Source organism: Eleutherodactylus coqui, chromosome 4, assembly GCF_035609145.1.
Source record: "Eleutherodactylus coqui strain aEleCoq1 chromosome 4, aEleCoq1.hap1, whole genome shotgun sequence".
NCBI classification, from domain to species: Eukaryota; Metazoa; Chordata; class Amphibia; order Anura; family Eleutherodactylidae; genus Eleutherodactylus; species Eleutherodactylus coqui.
This window is the reverse complement of record NC_089840.1, coordinates 11,048,654-11,069,283: the sequence shown is the minus strand read 5'-3', so window position 1 is coordinate 11,069,283 and position 20,630 is coordinate 11,048,654. Positions and strand designations below refer to the sequence as shown.

The 20,630-nt window shown below is 45.5% G+C and overlaps 1 protein-coding gene across 1 annotated transcript; it reads left to right on the top strand.

Moving 5' to 3' along the window:
• Positions 1-1,026: 1,026 nt before the first annotated feature.
• Positions 1,027-6,137, top strand: EPCIP (exosomal polycystin 1 interacting protein). The gene is made up of 2 exons (XM_066598524.1): positions 1,027-1,148; positions 4,872-6,137. The coding sequence occupies exon 2, from the start codon at positions 4,903-4,905 to the stop codon at positions 5,578-5,580; it is 678 nt and encodes a 225-aa protein (XP_066454621.1). The 5' UTR covers positions 1,027-1,148; positions 4,872-4,902; the 3' UTR covers positions 5,581-6,137.
• Positions 6,138-20,630: the final 14,493 nt, after the last annotated feature.

Genomic DNA, 20,630 nt, shown 5'->3' with positions numbered 1-20,630 from the left:
GGTGTACAATGCCAAGCTGGGGCTGATCAGACATTCATATCTATCTCCTACCTACCTACCTACCTACCTACCTATCTATCTATCTCCTATTTATCTATCTATCTCCTATCTATCTATCTATCTCCTATCTATCTATCTATCTATTTCATATCTATCTCCTATCTATCTATCTATCTATCTATCTATCTATCTCCTATCTATCTATCTATCTATCTATCTATCTATCTCCTATCTATCTATCTATCTATCTATCTATCTATCTATCTATCTATCTATCTATTTCATATCTATCTATCTCATATCTATCTATCTCATATCTATCTATCTATCTATCTATCTATCTCATATCTATCTATCTATGAGAGTCACTTTAAGAGTCGTGTTCAGAGAGAGGTGAGCTGTGACATGCTTTGTGCACCACAAAATCTTCCATAAGAGTGCCCCCATAAACAGTACCATCAGAGTACCCCTAAAAACAATGCTATGAGTGCCCCCATAAACAGTACCATCAGAGTACCCCTAAAAACAATGCTATGAGTGCCCCCATTAACAGTGCTATGAGTGTCCCTATAAATAGTCCCCTCATCAGAGTGTCCTCATAAACTGTTATAAGTGCCCCCATAAATAATACCATCATCAGTGTGCCCACCTAAACAGTGCTTTGAGTGTCCCTAAAAATAGTCCCTTTATGAGAATTCCCCCATCAGTGCCATTAGAGTTCCCCGTAACAGTGCTCAGTTCTGAATGATACTTCTGCATCCCCTATAGCTACACCCCTAGACATGCGGACAGGAGAGGCTGAAGCTGCAGAACTCCTATAAGAAGTAACAGAGTATTGCGGCTGCCGATTCGCGGCGTCCTGCGTGACTCATCGCATCTCCAAGTGTTTACTGTCATTTACTAGCAGCCCATATAACAGCGTTACCGCAGCCGGCGCTCCTTGAACTGACTTATGATAGTTAGCCAGAAACTTGTGAGCTTCATTTCCTGCTACTGGTGCTGCGGCTGCTGCGTGGCAGAGGAGCCAAGACAGAGCAGGGGAGCAAGGGAGAATAAAGCCCTTATAATGCTGCAGGGCTCAGCGGAGGAGAGTGACCCGCAGCCACAGCCACAGGGTCACCTGAGCCGAGGACAGAGGAGCAGAGCCGGTAAGGAATTATCTATGGGATATTCCAAGCGGCTGAAACTAATTCCTCAGCTGCCATACCAAACCTTCCATACTGTGCCAGGCAGGCCCACAATACCACAATATCGCCTACTGAGGACACAATATCACATAGGATAGATAGATAGATAGATAGATAGATAGATAGATAGATAGATAGATAGATAGATAGATATGAGATAGATAGATAGGAGATAGATAGATAGGAGATAGATAGATAGATAGATAGATAGATAGATAGATAGATAGATAGATAGATAGATAGATAGATAGATAGATAGATAGAAGGTAGATATGAGATAGATAGATAGATAGATAGATAGATAGATAGATAGATAGGAGATAGATAGATAGATAGATAGATAGAAGGTAGATATGAGATAGATAGATAGATAGATAGATAGATAGATAGATAGATAGATAGGAGATAGATAGATAGATCTGAGATAGATAGATAGATAGATAGATAGATAGATAGATATGAGATAGATAGATAGATATGAGATAGATAGATAGAAAGATAGATAGATAGGAGATAGATAGATAGGAGATAGATAGATAGATAGATAGGAGATAGATAGATAGGAGATAGATAGATAGATAGATAGATAGATAGATAGATATGAGATAGATAGATAGATATGAGATAGATAGATAGATAGATAGATATGAGATAGATAGATAGATATGAGATAGATAGATAGATAGGAGATAGATAGATATGAGATAGATAGATAGATAGATATGAGATAGATATGCGATAGATAGATATGAGATAGATAGATAGATGATAGATAGATAGATAGATAGATAGATATGAGATAGATATGCGATAGATAGATATGAGATAGATAGGAGATAGATAGATATGAGATAGATAGGAGATAGATAGATAGATAGATAGATAGATAGATAGATAGATAGATAGATAGATAGATAGATAGATAGGAGATAGATAGGAGATGGATAGATATGAGATAGATAGATAGGAGATGGATAGATATGAGATAGATAGATAGGAGATAGATAGATAGATAGATAGATAGATAGATAGATAGATATGAGATAGATAATAGATAGATATGAGATGATAGATAGATAGGAGATAGATAGATAGATAGATAGATAGATATGAGATAGATAATAGATAGATATGAGATGATAGATAGATATGAGATAGATAGATAGATAGATATGAGATAGATATGCGATAGATAGATATGAGATAGATAGATAGATGATAGATAGATAGATAGATAGATAGATAGATAGATAGATAGATAGATATGAGATAGATATGCGATAGATAGATATGAGATAGATAGGAGATAGATAGATATGAGATAGATAGGAGATAGATAGATAGATAGATAGGAGATAGATAGGAGATGGATAGATATGAGATAGATAGATAGGAGATGGATAGATATGAGATAGATAGATAGGAGATAGATAGATAGATAGATAGATAGATAGATAGATAGATATGAGATAGATAATAGATAGATATGAGATGATAGATAGATATGAGATAGATAGATATGAGATAGATAGATAGATAGATAGATATGAGATAGATAGATAGATAGATATGAGATAGATAGATAGATATGAGATAGATAGATAGATAGGAGATAGATAGATATGAGATAGATAGATAGATAGATAGATATGAGATAGATATGCGATAGATAGATATGAGATAGATAGATAGATGATAGATAGATAGATAGATAGATAGATAGATAGATAGATAGATAGATAGATAGATATGAGATAGATATGCGATAGATAGATATGAGATAGATAGGAGATAGATAGATATGAGATAGATAGGAGATAGATAGATAGATAGATAGATAGATAGATAGATAGATAGATAGATAGATAGATAGATAGATAGATAGGAGATAGATAGGAGATGGATAGATATGAGATAGATAGATAGGAGATGGATAGATATGAGATAGATAGATAGGAGATAGATAGATAGATAGATAGATAGATAGATAGATAGATATGAGATAGATAATAGATAGATATGAGATGATAGATAGATAGGAGATAGATAGATAGATAGATAGATAGATAGATATGAGATGATAGATAGATAGATAGATTGATAGATAGATAGATAGATAGATAGGAGATAGATAGATAGATAGATAGATAGATAGGAGATAGATAGATAGATAGATAGATAGGAGATAGATAGATAGATAGATAGATAGATAGATAGATAGATAGATAGATAGATAGATAGATAGATAGATAGATAGATAGATAATTCTTATCAAACAGAAAAAAAGCAAACTGGAGTGCAGGACTATATATATATATATATTTATATTTATTAAATATAGAAAGTCATACATCCAAAAACAAAACACTTAGTAATACACAGAAATATAAAAACACATTAAATACAAAATAATCCCCACACAATGATGTGAGTCCCTGAGAGTATAATCCAAATGGTTGTACACCCCTATATATGCCCAGGGCAGCAGCCGTCAATGCATCCCCTGTACAACCCCCATCCAGCAGGAAAAAGCAAAGTGTGCGATAATGCAAAGGGTTGTAAATACCAACTAATAGTCTAAGGCTCCCAGAGGACCCCCATAATGTGGGGACCAGAACCCCGACGCGCCTTCTACAGGGCAATGGATATATTTAACACTCTTTGCATAATCGCAGCTAGTTTTAAGCTATATGAACAGCTGACATCCCCCGGGTACGGAGCCGGCTCAGCTCCATACTCACCGTGTGCCATAAATGTATGCCCCATGATGCCAAGGGACTGACACACGGTAATTAGCATTGCAGTATATAATCACCCATACATTTTGTGACCCTACAGGACCTGTAGCTGCACTGCAGAGCTGTCAATCACATTGTAGCTCCGCCCACATGAAGCTGCTCAGCATTATAAACACTGGAGACTCCTTAACATATTCTGTCCCGTTAGCATACTGATAAATACTGGCCAAGATAAAAGGGGGAGTGGTTTATGAGTGTGGTTAGTTTGGGGCGTAGCTTAGTGCAACGTATGATTTACCAGTTATTCCAGTGGCCCTTATAGTAATATTACCCCTAGTCAGTGACCCCGGTAGTAATAGCGCCCCTTCTCACTGGCTCCAGTAGTAATAGCACCCCATCTTAATGCCTCCAGTAGTAATAGCGTCCCCTCTCAGTGACCCTATTAGTACTAGTGCCCCCTCTCAGTGACTCAAGAAGTGATAGTGCCCTCTCAGTTGCCCCAGTAGTAATGGCATCCCCTTTCGGAGGCCTCAATAGTAATAATGCCTCTTTCAGTGGCCCCAGTAGTAATAATGCCTCCCTTAGTGGCTCCCTCAAAGTCCCCACCCCAGCTCTGAACCTCCAGCCACGCAGCAAGGACATCATTAATCACTATCTTTCCATTGAATGCACCACATATAGTACATGCAGGAACGCAATCGCCAGGGGGGAGTGAGGATCTCTGCGAGCTGCAGCAGCACCCAACGGGAGCTCCACAGCGAGTGATAGCCCTTGGTGACAGGGTTGCTGCCCGGCCGCTGGTGCTCACACCAGCTCATTATTTTTTACCGGCCAGTAATACACATAAATACCAGCAGCGCCCTCTAGAGGTAAACTACTGGCTGGGCTGCGGGTTTACAGGTGACGACTGTAGATACTGATGACTCTTTATTTTTTACCCCTCTAGATTCCGACCGGCCTCTACAATCCCCCGATGGATGGAGTTACGCGTTTTGAAGCCTGACTCCGATGACATCGGGATATCAATGTCCTTCTCTAAATACCAGCTCTTCTTGCTCAGCTTCCTGAACCTCTACATAATGAAGCACCTCGTCCACGGCCAGAATCACACGCTGATATTCTCCAAGGACGGCAACATCCGGAACTGCAGCTGCTCCTCCCACGTCCCGAGCTGCTGCTACAGTAGCGCCAACCTGATGTGTAACTGTAAAACCATCACCCTGCCGAAAAACAAGACCAGGCTGAGCTACAACAGTGACCTGACCATCTGGTTCTCCGACACCAACACCCTGGGAAGGTTGCTTAACTTTACCTTTGTACATAACCTAAAACTGTCCTTGTGTGGCGCCACTACTCTCCCAACAGAGTATCTGGCCATCCCGGGGCTCCGCTACCTCCGCGTCGAATCCGAGACCATCCAAGAACAAAGTCTGACCATAACCCACTGCGATGTCAAGGACGGACTGTGCCCCGAGGATACCAGCCCCCCGTTTCACATCTCCTACTTGGACACGTCCCTGTTTAATGGACTCCCCTTGTTAAAGTCATACAGCGTGGAGAACGTTTCCAGCATGGCGGAGCAGTTTCCGAATCTGCCGTTTTCCAGCTGGATATTTGCCACCAATAGGAGCTACATTGTGACGTTAATATACTGACGATCGGATGGGGATCGGGGCTTCCAGCGCAGACTGAGACAGTCCAATATATGACTATGTGGGGACCGGCATTCCCGATAACTTGGCCTTAGGGATCATGTGGTGGGAGAATGAGAAGGGAGTGAACGGATGTATTCTCCGTAGAGCGCTGTGGAATATGTTGGTGCTACATCAATAAACCTTAACCCTTTCCAATCCAATTTGTATCCTGGTTTTCCTAGGGGGCTTACTCTTTTTCTGCTGTTATACAACAGCGCTGTATGCTGGCTAAAGCCAGTACTGCATGAGGTGACACGTTGGATAGGCTCCGACAGCAGAGAGGCTGGCAATATACAGTAAGAGAACCCCGATGGACGTCTTCCAACATCGGAGCTGTACAGCCTTAAATCATAATGTCTTCAGAGATCAGACAGTGGATTGGAAAGGGTTAATAATAATAAACCTGATGGAGGGGATCAACTTGGTGGCTTTCTTCATTTTAAAGTACGCCCCTTCCCCACTCTTCTAGGACTTTAAAGGGCACCTGTCAGATCTCCCGATATGTCTATTTTAGTAAATACTTGAACTCCCCATGAAATAACTGTTCTGGATTATCTTAGACATTTGTATTCTGTTCCTCTGTTATTCCTCCTGGAAATGCATGAATGAGTTGACAGCTGAGCCACTGCCTGTCAATAGGGTGTGTCTTCTGTCCAAATAGTGCTGCCAATATTAGACTGTGTCTGCTGTCTGTGATGGTTGGATTCACACCAAAACTGCAGCAGGAAGCTGTGGATTTTGACACGTTTTTTCAGGCGGAATTCGCTACGGAAAATTCCATGGCGATTCAGCTGTGTGAACAGACCCTAAGGCCGGCTGAACACGGCCGAACCGGATTGTGCATGCGGGAATCCGCAGCGGAATCCAGCTGGCGACCCCACGTACCTGCAAAATCTGTAATGCGGATGACCGCGGAGGCTCGCCATTGGTCATGCATTGGACAGACTTTTTTTTCAATATTTGTATTTCCCACACCGTCGCTAGGCGATGACGCAAGTACCCGCGGCCCTTACGCAATGCCCATGCTGCGGTCTCTGGATGGTTTGGGTCCGGTGAGAGACCATTGCGTATGGGCTGCAAGTCAAACCGCCTCCATTGACTTCAACGGAGCCGTTCATGCTGCGATTTTTCCTCCACTCGCGGAATACACAATTTGTATCCGCTCGTGTGAGCAAAAAGCGAATCCGCATGCTTTGCAATGCAAGTGTTTTACGAGTGAAATTCAATCGCGGATTCCGCAATTGGAATCCGCTCGTGGGAGAGTGGCCTAAGGACTCCTGCCCACGGCCTGGTCAGCTTCCGACTGCAAAATGTCACAGCGGCATCAGACCTGGTGCCGGCCAGAGACCCTATACTCACCCGTCCAGATCCACAGCGAGTGTCTCAGCTGGCGCGTCAGAGCGCATGTGCAGTGCAGGTGGACGTGGATCCGCGGCGATCAGTGATGACGCGGATGTGCAGCGAGTCACCACGGGATGGTTGGCTTCCATTGCGATTTTTTTCGTACAGAATAGAACATGCTGCGATTCTTCCCCGCAAGCAGAAAATCACAGTTGTTTTCCACTCATGGGCTGGGAAGAATCTTTTAACATCGCATGTCTGTGGACGGACATTGCTGCGGAACTTGCGGCGAGCATCTGGTGGCCAATTCCGCAGTGATAATCCCTCCATGGGCATTGGGCCTAAAGTCTAATTCCCACGGACGGAATTCCGCAGTCTAAAAGAAATCACGGCATGTTCTAATTGCCACGGTAGAAAAACGCGCAGCCGGCTTCCATTGTAGTCAATGGAAGCCGTCCGTCATGCGATACTTCCGCTGTGAGCACAGCGGAAGTATCGCGTGATTACGCATCATCGCCCACCGCATCATCGCTCACCGACGGTACGTCATGTTCTGCGACTCTCTGGATGGGACTTGCGCAGCGGATCTGGAGAGGTGGGTATGGGGTCTTTGTGGGGCGCTGTGTCGAACTCCGCTGAGATATTCCGATGGCGGAATCCGCCACGGCCGTGGGCAGGAGGCCTAAGGGCTCCTCTTCAAGGACGATAGTGCATTACTCACGGCAATAATAGCGTTGCTATGGAAAGCGCAGTCCCCTGTCCACGAGCAGAGAACCATACCGATTCTCCGCTTACGGGACTCAAATCGCGGTATGCTGTAATTTGCCGTGATTCTCTGTGCTGAACCTATCTGTCAGATAGGCTCACTGCAGAGAATTGTCAGTTCTCTCCCCTGCTCCCCGGCGGCGGAATATCGCTAGCAATATTCCACCTCTCCTGTTGACAGGGGGCCTTAGGCGAATCACGCTGGCTGACACTTTCCATAGCATTGCTATGGAAAGCGCCGGCCCCTGTCCACGAGCGGAGAATCGTTGCGATTCTCCGCTCACGGCAGGCAATTCGCAGCATGCTGCAAATTGCCCCCATTCTCTGCGGCCAGCCTATCTATCAGATAGGCCTGACCGGCGGAGATTCGGCAGCGGCTCCAGCTCCTGGGTGGCAGCTTCCGCGGCTGAGATTCACCGCGGGACTTCGCAACGCCCATGGACAGGGGGCCTTACACTGTCTTGTCTAAGTTTGCACTGTGTACCTTTTATACAGTATTAGTAAATGAGCCCTGATGTGTTTGTTACAGCTCGTCCGGCAGATCTGATACCGATCTCATCCAGCACCGATGCAGGGAGTACAACGTAGGGGGTCTTAATGATGAAGAGTCGAACCCTAGCTATACACATACATTTCTTTCTCTCTTTTACTTCTGTTACTGAAGCTGTTGCCTTTACTGTTTCTTCTTTCTTTAGCAGTTCATCTTTCTCCATCCTTCTTTCTGTAATCTTCAGTATCTAACCTTCTGTATATATAATCCTTGCCTTTATATTGTATCTTTCTTATCTTAATACTTATACCTCTTCCTTCTCACTGCACAGGCTTATTGCTTCCTCAAGGATTCAACTCCAACTCTCAACTGATCTTTTTTCCTACTGCCACTCCCATCTCTTCTTTTAACTAATTTCTCTAAACCAACCCATGCGGATTGCTTATTCTCCAATCACAGAATAGCTATCTCCTTGCTACCTGCTTAACTACTAGGGTACTGCACTCACCTCCAGCACACAACAGGTGTCAGCTCCCCACTCACCTCCCACACACAAAAACAGGTGTCAGCTCCCCACTCACCTCCCGCACACAAAAACAGGTGTCAGCGCTCCAACTACCTCCACCACACAACAACAGGTGTCAATGCTGTTCGGTTCCAATTGATATGTTTTTTAAAACCCTAAAACACTGCAGTTCTCCCACTGAGCAGTAAGCTTAATTATAATCTAACTTTTCTCTTTTGTAGAGAAAACTTCTCTTTCGCCATCTCATTATCATCACAGGCAGGATTACACTGAGAGGTGACACACATATATAGATAACATATGATCCACCATTTACAATAAGTAATGCCACAGCTCCCCTCCTACCCTCCTGGCACACTGGCCACTCAGCCTAATAATGGTCTGATACTGCTTGTTCTGTAGAGAAAACTTCTCAGCTGTCATCTCATTATCATCACAGGCAGGATTACACTAAGAGGTGACACCTATATATAGAAAAAAAAGTTGAGTACAGTGTAAGCCAGTAGAGCAAAGTGTGATTATTTTCAGTAAGAGAAACCAAGTAATCTTGTAGATATGATACTTTTTATTGGCTAACAAAAATACATGATGTTACAGAAGCTATAGACGTATTTATATAAAAACATATAAACATGGTTACAACTTAATTTGCACATAGAGAAATACCAGCGACTGGATAAGAGGGCACAGACATGTTGTGATTAATAGCACTTAGATAAATATCAGGGAGGGATGAGCATAACAGTAAATAATTAGTCCAGTGACAAAGAATGGGAGAGTTTATAGTCTATAGATTGATGTTAGGGGGTCACCACCAGGCCAGCGTGTTACCTCTGCTCTGGGTTTATCATATTTCATATTCTCCACTGATGTAAAAAAACAACTCAGAGATTCATACCGTTTCTGATAGTATCAAAGATATTCCCAAATTCTTCTGTGACGTTGGGACTTAAAATTGCCTTTAAATAACTTGTTCTGTGTTGTGTCTGACTAGAACAATGCTCGGCCGCAGGTAATTCTGTCTTTCTCTCTTTAATTGTGTGGTGATGAGACTTCATCCTCGCTTTCAGCTTTTGTCCTGTTTCTCCAACATAAAGCCCCCCCAACAGAACATTCACTGCATTGGATCAGGTACACAGCATGAGACGTAGAACATGTGAATGTGCCGGGATCATATAGTCCTGCTGTGTGTTGGGGATTTGTATCCTGTCCGCGGTCCATACATGTCAGCAGGTCTTGCAGCTCCTTACATTACAGGGATAAGTTCATTTTGTGTGTCAGAGGGTAATGCACTCCTGATTATAAAGTTCCTCAAATTTGGAGGTTGCCTGTAAGAAGTGAGGGTCCGGGAATATGGTGTTCGGATGGTCATCCATGTGTAGGGTATGATGGAGTTTCTTTACCGTTTTCCTTAGTACCTCTAGCTGTGAGATGTAGATCATAGATAACACAGGATCCACCATTCACACTAGGTGATGTCACAGCTCACCTCCTCCCACTCCCTACACAGGTCACAGAACATGTCTAGAACAGTCTTCCAAACAAGTCTATGGGTTCCCTCCTGTGAATGACCTATGAGGCTGCTGCAAAGTATATCTGCAAATGCTGTTAACTGCAGTTCAGGAAAGATGGCTGCCCCCCCCCCCCCCCTCCTTCCTTCCTAGTCATCACAGGCAAAAATGCTAAATGTTTCACTATTCAGCACTTTTGTAATGTACAGAATAGGTGATTCTAAACATTTCTGCAGAAGGTTTTATCAGCCAATTCTGCACATTTGTCTGGTTGCTCTTAGCTGTTTAGTCGTTCATGACCGTCGGCGAGCTTCCTACATGTTTTTCGGTTTTGCTTCTTTCAGTTGTCTGATTTCCATAACAGTATCAACTCTGCCAGTATCAGCCATCATGTCCTTTGGCTCCAGGTCTTGTTTTGCTGCTGATCTGTCCAAGTATTATAGATTTTTCCAGCAACTCTGCTCGTATTACATGGCAAAAATCCATGAGCCTGAGCCCAGTCATCTTGTCTTCCGTAAGCCTGAGCCTGGTCATCTTATCCTCTGTGAGCCTGAACCCGGTCATCTTGTTCTCCGTGAGCTTGAGCCCTGTCATCTTGTTCTTCGTGAGCCTGAGCCCAGTCATCTTGTCCTCCGTAAGCTTAAGACCGGTCATCTTGTTCTCTGTGAACCTAAGCCCAGTCATCTTGTCCTCCGTGAGCTTGAACCCAGTCATCTTGTCCTCCGTGAACTTGAGCCCGGTCATCTTGACCTCCGTGAGCCTGAGCCCAGTCATCTTGGTCCCCGTGAGCCTGAGCCCAGTCATCTTGGTCTCCGTGAGCCTGAGCCCAGTCATCTTGGTCTCCGTGAGCCTGAGCCCAGTCATCTTGGTCTCTGTGAGCCTGAGCCCAGTCATCTTGGTCTCCGTGAGCCTGAGCCCAGTCATCTTGGTCTCCGTGAGCCTGAGCCCAGTCATCTTGGTCTCCGTGAGCCTGAGCCCAGTCATCTTGGTCTCCGTGAGCCTGAGCCCAGTCATCTTGGTCGCCGTGAGCCTGAGCCCAGTCATTTTGGTCTACGTGAGCTTGAGCCTGGTCACTTGTTCTCTGTGAGCTTGAGCCCAGTCATCTTGTCCGCCGTGAGCCTGACTCTAGTCATCTTGTCCGCCGTGAGCCTGACCCTAGTCATCTTGTCCTCTGTGAGCTTAAGCCCGGTCATCTTGTCTTCCCTGAGCCTGAGCCCGGTCATCTTGGTCTCCGTGAGCTTGAGCCTGGTCACTTGTTCTCTGTGAGCTTGAGCCTGGTCATCATGTTCTCCATGAACCTGAGCCCAGTCATCTTGTCTTCCATGAACTTAAGCCCGGTCATCTTGGTCTCCGTGAACTTGAGCCTGGTCACTTGTTCTCTGTGAGCTTGAGCCCAGTCATCTTGTTCTCCATGAACGTGAGCTTGAGCCCGGTCATCTTGTCCTCCATGAGCCTGAGCCCAGTCATCTTGGTCTTCGTGAGCTTGAGCCTGGTCACTTGTTTTCTGTGAGCTTGAGCCCGGTCATCTTGTCCTCCGTGAACCTGAGCCCAGTCATCTTGTCCTCTGTGAGCTTGAGCTGGGTCATCTTGTCCTCTGTGAGCCTGAGCGCAGTCATCCTACTCTCCGTGAGCCTGAGCCCAGTCATCTTGGTCTCCGTGAGCCTGAGCCCAGACATTTTGCCCTCCAGTGATATATCGTCTCTTATATGATTCAGGACTTATCTGTTACTCTTGCTGTCCAGAGTATGCACAGTAGCTTTCACCAGCACTGCAGCTCCAACGCACCAGACCTCCTTCTATCAGCTTCTCTTGCAGTCTAGCTTTCACATCCATACATGGCTCTGGGGAGAACCGCGGTTTGCACTATCCTGCATTTAGTTTCTATGCGGATATCCCTACTTTTCTAGATTTTGTCCATGTTTAGCATTGTGCTTGGCCATTTTTTGCAGTCATCATAATTTTAGTCTTTCTTAAATTCAGGTAGAGGCCCATTTCAGCGGCTTCAGATCGGCTTCTGTTTCTGCCAGCAGAGTTGTGCCATTCGCAAAACGGAGATTGTTGATGTTTCTTCCACCTATTTCCCCCCCCCCCCCCGATTTCCAATTCGTCTAGGTCCATTTTCCTCATGATGACTTCCACATCTAGGTTAAACAAGAAGGGTGAGAGGATGCAGGCCTATCGGGTGCCTTTGCCGATCCCAAACCAATCTGTGTCCCCATACTGCATTCTCACAGGGGCTTTCTGATTGGTATAATGTGATTTTATCAGCTTAGCTAGACCCAGCTCTTGTCATGGTCGACGCAATCAAAGGCCTTGATGTAGTCGATAAAGCACATGTAGAGAGTCTTTTGATATTCTTGAGCTTTATCTATAGTCCAACACAGGTTTGCAATATGGTCGCATGTGCCGCGTCCTCGCCGGAATTCTGCCTGCACATCAAGGAGCGCCGCTTTGACTACTGATCTTAGTCTTTCCTGTATGATTTTGAAAAGGATCTTGCTTGCATGCGGAATCAGGGCTATGGTTTGGTAGTTAGAGTCACCCTTCTTTGGTATTGGGATGAAGACAGATCTTTGCAGTCCTGTGGCCATTGTGTGGATGCCCAGACTGCCTGGCACAGCGCTGTGATGGTTTTCACTGGTACTGGCAGCACTAGCTCTGCCGGTATGTTATCTATGCCTGGTGCTTTATTTTTGGCTAGTTGTTTCATTGCCACACGACTTCTGACTCCATAATGGAGGCTCCAAGTCCACCGGCTCGACCTTGTGCAATGGTCCAGGTATGTGGTTACAGGCATATAGTTCCTCTGAGTATTTCCCACAGCTATCCTTGATCCTTATTTGGCCATTCAGTTCCTTCCCATTTTTGCCTTTGATTGTGCTATTGCCGTGCCATGAAAGGTTTTCGGGCTATCATGGCCTTGGATATGGCCTTCCATGGCTTTCACTTTGAGTTGTTTGCAATTCTCATTCCAGTCCATTTCCTGGTCTTTCCTTGCCGCTCGTGTAAAATCAGCATCTAGTTGCCGAACTTCGTCTTTGTTGCCGGCCACCTTGCTGCTCTTCTGTTATCGGCTATTCTGAGGGTTTGCTCGGACAACCAATAGCGCAGTTTTTCCTGCTTCTTATAGGCGAGATGCTTACTGGCTGTTTCCATAACTCTGGACTGTATATCGCGCCATAGTTCCTCTGGATGCGTCTCTGATGTGTCAAGCAGTTAGAATCAGTTTGCGACCCCAATAGTGTATAATTGGGGGATTTTAGAGGTGTTGGATTTTCTCAGTGGAGCGCCTCTTAATACTACGGAATGTGATCTTAGCTGCAAGGAGTTCGTGATCAGAGTCGCAGCCGGCGCCAGGAAAGGTTTTCATTGCAATGACTGAACTTCACCAACAATGATGACACAGAATGTAATCAATCTGATTTCAATGGAGGCTATTGGAGGTGTCCACGTGTACAGTCGGCGTTTGGGTTGCATAAACCATGTGTTTGTTATCCTGAGCCGATTTTCTTGGCAGAACTGTACCAGGCGATCACCAGCTTCATTTCTTTCACCAAGCCCAAATCATCCTGTAATGGTTGCTATTGGCTGGCTGCCGACTTTGGAATTGCTCATAATGTAATGGGAGATGATTTCAAATCCATAATGTGAACCTTATACTTCAACAACTTCTGGCGGGATCTACGCCACACCTAGAGCCAGTGCAGCTCTCTATGGTGCCTGAGTACCCCAGACGTCCTCAAAACCCATGTGACTCATTGCAGCCAATTACAGCCTAGACCATTACACTCTATGGGGAGACTTAAAACAGTTACATTACAAGAGCACTAGAGGATGCAGTAATACAACAAATAGTAATACAATTGTAAGGTACGTTCACACAATGCTAATTTTGGTGTGGATTTTGATGCAGTTTTTTATGTGAATCTGCAGAAGATTTCACCCTTTCAATTGATGGGATAAATTCTGCTGCAGATCCACACCAAAAACCATGTCAAAATAAACCCCCGTGGTGCAGATTCTGATGCTGCTTTGTTGGTGTGGAATTTGACATGGATTTTGCTGCAGAAAATCTGCACCAATTTTGCTACGTGTGAACGTACCTGTAAACAGCAAAAATGCCAGAACATAACAGACATTGTGCATAACACTGCAAACTACAATGAGTGCCCATTACTTACAAACCCATCTGCACTGTGCACCTCTTACATTAAGACAGTGGAGGGCACAACGACATATATATATGGGTACTGGTGCAACTTGTTTCCACCGGAACTAGGGGTGTAGACATGGGTTGGCCGCGGACAGTAGTAGGGAAGGTCCAGGCTGACAGCTGTACACACCCCTCTGGCATGTACGCTCCCCCACCGGACTACAATCTCCGCTCCTAGTGCCTGCTGTTTCACAGTTTCCAGCTGCGGCATCCCATCTCCGTTCCTGGCGACCCTTTCCTCTTCCCCATGCCAGGGTACCATCTCCGCTCACCACCCCCCTGGGACCTGCCCTGACGGTCTCCCATTATTCCCTTGCCGGCTGCAACTCTCCCCGGAGGTCTCCCTTCTCCCCTGTTGCCTCCGGTGCTGTGACCCTCCCCGGCGGCAGCCTCCCATGTGTGCTGCAATCTGTAATGCCGTCTTCCGTCCCAGCTGAAGCCGGCCATCCTCTCACATGGCTGCATGGATGGAGCCGCCGGTTGCTGTCACTCCTCCGTGCGGCGCTCTGCTGCCTCCTGGCTCATAACGCCGCTGGTCAGGACCCTGCTGTGCTGCCTCTTCCGTGCGGATAGGCTTTGTAGTGGAGCTGAGATGGCAGCCCGGCGCGTGGCCCCGATGACCACGATGTTAGCAAAAATGGGGTTAGCAGCGGCCAAAGGAGCCCCACGGGGAGCTTACATGGCAGAAGGCCGACAATGCCACTTGCAGCAGAGAAAGGAGGGCATCAGGGAGCTTACATGCCATAAGGACGACAGCAGAGAAAGCAGCCAGCTGAGACAGGAGTCCAGCCAATTAGAAGCTGTGGGCGTACCCTATACCTTCCAGGTCTCCAGCCATTTTTCTGGTGGAGACAAGATGCACCAGTGCCCATCACATGCACCAGCACATCTACAAGACTGTCAGGCCGTAGCATCCATAGACACATTTGCGCAGTGACGTACAGGCGGACAGCATGCAAGTAAAAGAAGCGGTTCCTGTTCAGGATTGTTCTACACAAAGTGCAATATAGTGGATGCTTCACATTTTGTACTCGTCTATGATGGTTATGCTGAAGGCACAACATTTTTCAGCATTTTTCATTTACTGCGTCTACTTAAGATGCTCTTGCCAAGTTAGCAGTTTGCTTGGGACGTTTTTTGCAATTATTTGTAATACAGTAAAAAGTAGAGCCTTTATGATTCTGTCATTAATGGTTATCAAGCAGAGTTGCCATTTAAAGTCCTTTTATTTCTTGTGACAACGCGTTTTGTACCCGGACTGACTCCTTCCTCAGTCAAAAACAAAGCCCACATGTGTATGACCCCCTCCACCTTCATGTAACTCCAGCTGTTCACTAAATGGCAGGACTCAGTTTTACCTTTAGCAGGTACCTTTCCTGGGCGCTAACAGTGTCACCCAATACTCTGATACCCCCAGGACTTACAGTAGACTAAGACCCCATTTACACTGACAGATGATCACTCAAAAATCGCTCAAACGACAGTTTGAGTGACAGTTTTGAGAGATCATCTTTGCATACTCTATAGTAGCTAAGTAGCTACTAAAGAGCTATGCGGGTAGAGCGGGACTGTTACGATCGTGTGGGCAAACTAAGCACGGGGCCCATACGATTGCGACCAAAGAGGACTGGGTACACACACGGGTTTCTGGGAAACTGACCCTGTGCTACCGGGAGGATGACATGGTCCTACCTAAGCGGGGACATTGCCCCAATAAGGGCAGCCCAGCGGTCTTCTGATCTGGCCCTAGCTGATCCTAGGAGCCACACACCAGAACAGGATGCATTCACATGCCACATGACAGGGACTGAACAACAGGACACACAGAGCCAGAATACACAGCATACAGCAGCCATATTGCAAACACTAGTAGCAGATGATAAGCTGAATATAAATACCAGGTATTAGTTGACATTTTGTACAAAACGTGGAAGCTAGCGGGCCACTTCACAGCTCCTGGTTATACTGCTAGTCCCTACACTAACCAGGAGTCCAGCAGAACCGGAGAAGAGTTCACACAGAACGCTGCAACAGGACAGGACACAGATAGCAGGTCACACAGCAAGCTGACACAAAACTGACAGAATATAAATGAACAAACGAACATTAAAAAGCAAGACACAGATCACACACAAAGCTTCAACAGACAAGGATTCATAACTGCTCACCCTGAACACCAGACAGAGACCGACCAGGAGCTAGGCCCATATGCGAGCACAGACCCAGGAGATTGGCTAGCAGGAAGTACCACACCCAGCCAGCTCAATCAATTAACCCTGTGAGGGCTGTGCTGGTAGGAAGCTTAGAACTACAGATCCCAACAGCACACGTAACAGGGATACCGCCACTATCACTCAGCGAACAATACAGCTGTTCTGCATAAGCAAACAACTGCATTGTTCTCCGCGCTTACAGCGCTGTCGACTGTGATAACAGCCTGCACCGCTGATAAGAGTTCATCGCTCAATTCTAGAAAACTAGAATCAAGCGAGGAATGAATCGTGCGTGAAAGCTGGTGATTTCGGGGTACTGTGGTGGCTCTGGTGATTTCTGGGTATCCTGGTGGCTCCGGTGATTTCTGAGTACCCTGGTGGCTCTGGTGATTTCTGGGTACCCTGGTGGCTCTGGTGATTCCTGGGTATCCTGGTGGCTCTGGTGATTCCTGGGTATCCTGGTGGCTCTGGTGATTCCTGGGTATCCTGGTGGCTTTGGTGATTCCTGGGTACCCTGGTGGCTCTGGTGATTCCTGGGTATCCTGGTGGCTCTGGTGATTTGGTCATCCATTGAGGTGGGATGGTAGCCCTGATTTAAAAATGTCTTTTTGAGATTGTGTAAATGTTCCTCTCTGTCTGTTGGGTTGGAGCAGATCCGGTTGTATCTGATGGCCTGGCTGTAGACGATGGACTTGTTGATGTGTTTAGGATGGTAACTGTTCCATCTGAGGTATGTGGGCCGATCAATCAGTTTTCGGTATAGGGATGTCTATATTGAGTTTTTTGAAATTTTTATGGTGGTGTTCAAAAAGTTAATCTCTGTATACGAGTAGTTTAATGTCAGGTTTATGGTTGAGTGGAATGCATTGAATCTCTCATGAAATTTTACTAGTTTTTGTTCGGTGTTAGTCCAGATGATTATGATGTCATCAGTGTAGCAGAAGTAGGCCAATGGTTTGTTGGGGCAGGAGGCCAGAAAGTCACTCTCCAGTTTTGCCATGAAGAGGTTGGCATATTGTGGTGCCATTTTACTGCCCATGGCAGTTCTGGTGAGTTGCAGGAATATCTCTTTGCCAAAGGAGAAATAATTGTGTGTGAGGATGAATCTTGTGAGTTGTAGCACTGCGTCAGAGGCAACCCCATTGGCCTCAAGGTGTTGAAGTTGGGTGTTCCTGATCGTGTTTAGGTATAGGCCTGCTGTAGAAGATGTGGATAAGGTGGTCCCGCAATCTCTCAGAAGTCCTGTAACAAAGACATTGTACATAAGGGGCATTATAGGTGTGCAGAATGGGATTCTTCAGGCAAAGTCCCTGGGGAATTAAATGTTCCTTCTTGCATCTGGGTAAAAAGAAAATGACGCTGTCCAGTTGTGCCGATATCTTCAGACGATTTTTCAGTTCCATTTGTGTACAGAACATTCTGTATCCTCCATTAGTTAAAATGAAAAAGGTTTGGTGGGGTGTCTCCAGTAGAGCAAAGTGTGATTGTTCTCAGTGAGAGAAACCAAGTAATCTTGTAGATATGATAGCTTTTAATGGCCAACAAAAATACATGATGTTATAGCAGCTTCCGAACCAACGCAGGGCTCTTCTTCAGGATTAAATGAAGTAGATCCAAAGAGGCATGCATATATATATATATATATACACACATACTGATGACAAGGCACAGACATGATGTGATTGGTTTACACTTAAAGGAATACTGCAACAGAAACACAAGCATCTTTAAATAGACACTGATACACAAGGATGACCGTCTGACCACCCTATTCCCGGACCCTCCGCTTCTGTGTTACAGGCAACCTCCAAGTCTGAGGAGCTTTATAATCAGGAGTGCATTGTCCTCCGACACACAAAAAGGAACTTATCCCTGTAATGTAAGGAGCTGTAAGACCTGCTGACATGTACGGACCACAGACAGGATACATAACCCCAACACACAGCAGGACTATAAGATCCCTGTAATGTAAGGAGCTGTAAGACCTGCTGACATGTACGGACCGCAGACAGGATACGGATCCCCAACACATAATGGGACTATAAGATCCTGTAATGTAAGGAGCTGTAAGACCTGTTGACATGTACGGACCACAGACAGGATACATAACCCCAACACACAGCAGGACTATAAGATCCCTGTAATGTAAGGAGCTGGAAGCCCTGCTGACATGTACGGACCGCGGACAGGATACAGATCCCCAACACACAGCAGGACTATAAGATCCCTGTAATGTAGGGAGCTGTAAGACTTGCTGACATGTATGGACCGCGGACAGGATACATATATACACACAGCAGGACTATAAGATCCCTGTAATGTAAGGAGCTGTAAGACCTGCTGACATGTACGGACCGCAGACAGGATACATAACCCCAACACACAGCAGGACTATAAGATCCCTGTAATGTAAGGAGCTGTAAGACCTGCTGACATGTACGGACCGCAGACAGGATACATAACCCCAACACACAGCAGGACTATAAGATCCCTGTAATGTAAGGAGCTGTAAGACCTGCTGGCATGTACGGACCGCCGACAGGATACATAACCCCAATACACAGCAGGACTATAAGATCCCTGTAATGTAAGGAGCTGTAAGACCTGCTGACATGTACGGACCGCAGACAGGATACGGATCCCCAATACACAGCAGGACTATAAGATCCCTGTAATGTAAGGAGCTGTAAGACCTGCTGACATGTACGGACCGCCGACAGGATACATAACCCCAATACACAGCAGGACTATAAGATCCCTGTAATGTAAGGAGCTGTAAGACCTGCTGACATATACGGACCGCGGACAGGATACATAACCCCAACACACAGCAGGACTATAAGATCCCTGTAATGTAAGGAGCTGTAAGACCTGCTGACATGTACGGACCGCAGACAGGATACATAACCCCAACACACAGCAGGACTATAAGATCCCTGTAATGTAAGGAGCTGTAAGACCTGCTGACATGTACGGACCGCGGACAGGATACAAATCCCCAACACACAGCAGGACTATAAGATCCCTGTAATGTAAGGAGCTGTAAGACCTGCTGACATGTACGGACCGCGGACAGGATACATAACCCCAACACACAGCAGGACTATAAGATCCCTGTAATGTAAGGAGCTGTAAGACCTGCTGACATGTACGGACCGCAGACAGGATACATAACCTCAACACACAGCAGGACTATAAGATCCCTGTAATGTAAGGAGCTGTAAGACCTGCTGACATGTACGGACCGCCGACAGGATACATAACCTCAACACACAGCAGAACTATAAGATCCCTGTAATGTAAGGAGCTGTAAGACCTGCTGACATGTACGGACCGCAGACAGGATACATAACCACAACACACAGCAGGACTATAAGATCCCATTATTGTTCAATGTCCGAAGTTGTGTACCTGGTCCTGTGTAGTAAATGTCCTGTTGGCCTTTATGTCGGAGAAACAGGACAGAAATTGAAAGCGAGGATGAGATCTCATCGCCACACGATTAGAGAAAGACAGAATTACCTGCGGCCGAGCATTGCTCTAGTCACGGACACAACATAGAAGATATGAGAGTTATGATACTGAAGAGCGGTTTCAAGTCACAAAGCCATAGAAGAATTTGGGAATATACATTTATAACAACTTTTAACACTTTCAATACAGGGTTAAATTCTTCATGAGGATTCATGCGTGAGTGGGAGGTGTGGGACATCTATAGCACAGATACGACTTCTGGCCTGGTGACCCCCCAACACTAATTCAGGGACCATAAAACCTTCACTCCCTTATTGGTGACTATTATTTTAAGTATGAACCAATCACATCGTGTCTGTGCCTTGTCATCAGTATGTGTGTATATATATATATACCTTTTCAGGTCTACTTCATTTAAGCCTAAAGAAGAACCCTCCGTTGGTTGGAAATCTCGCTATAACATCATGTATTTTTGTTA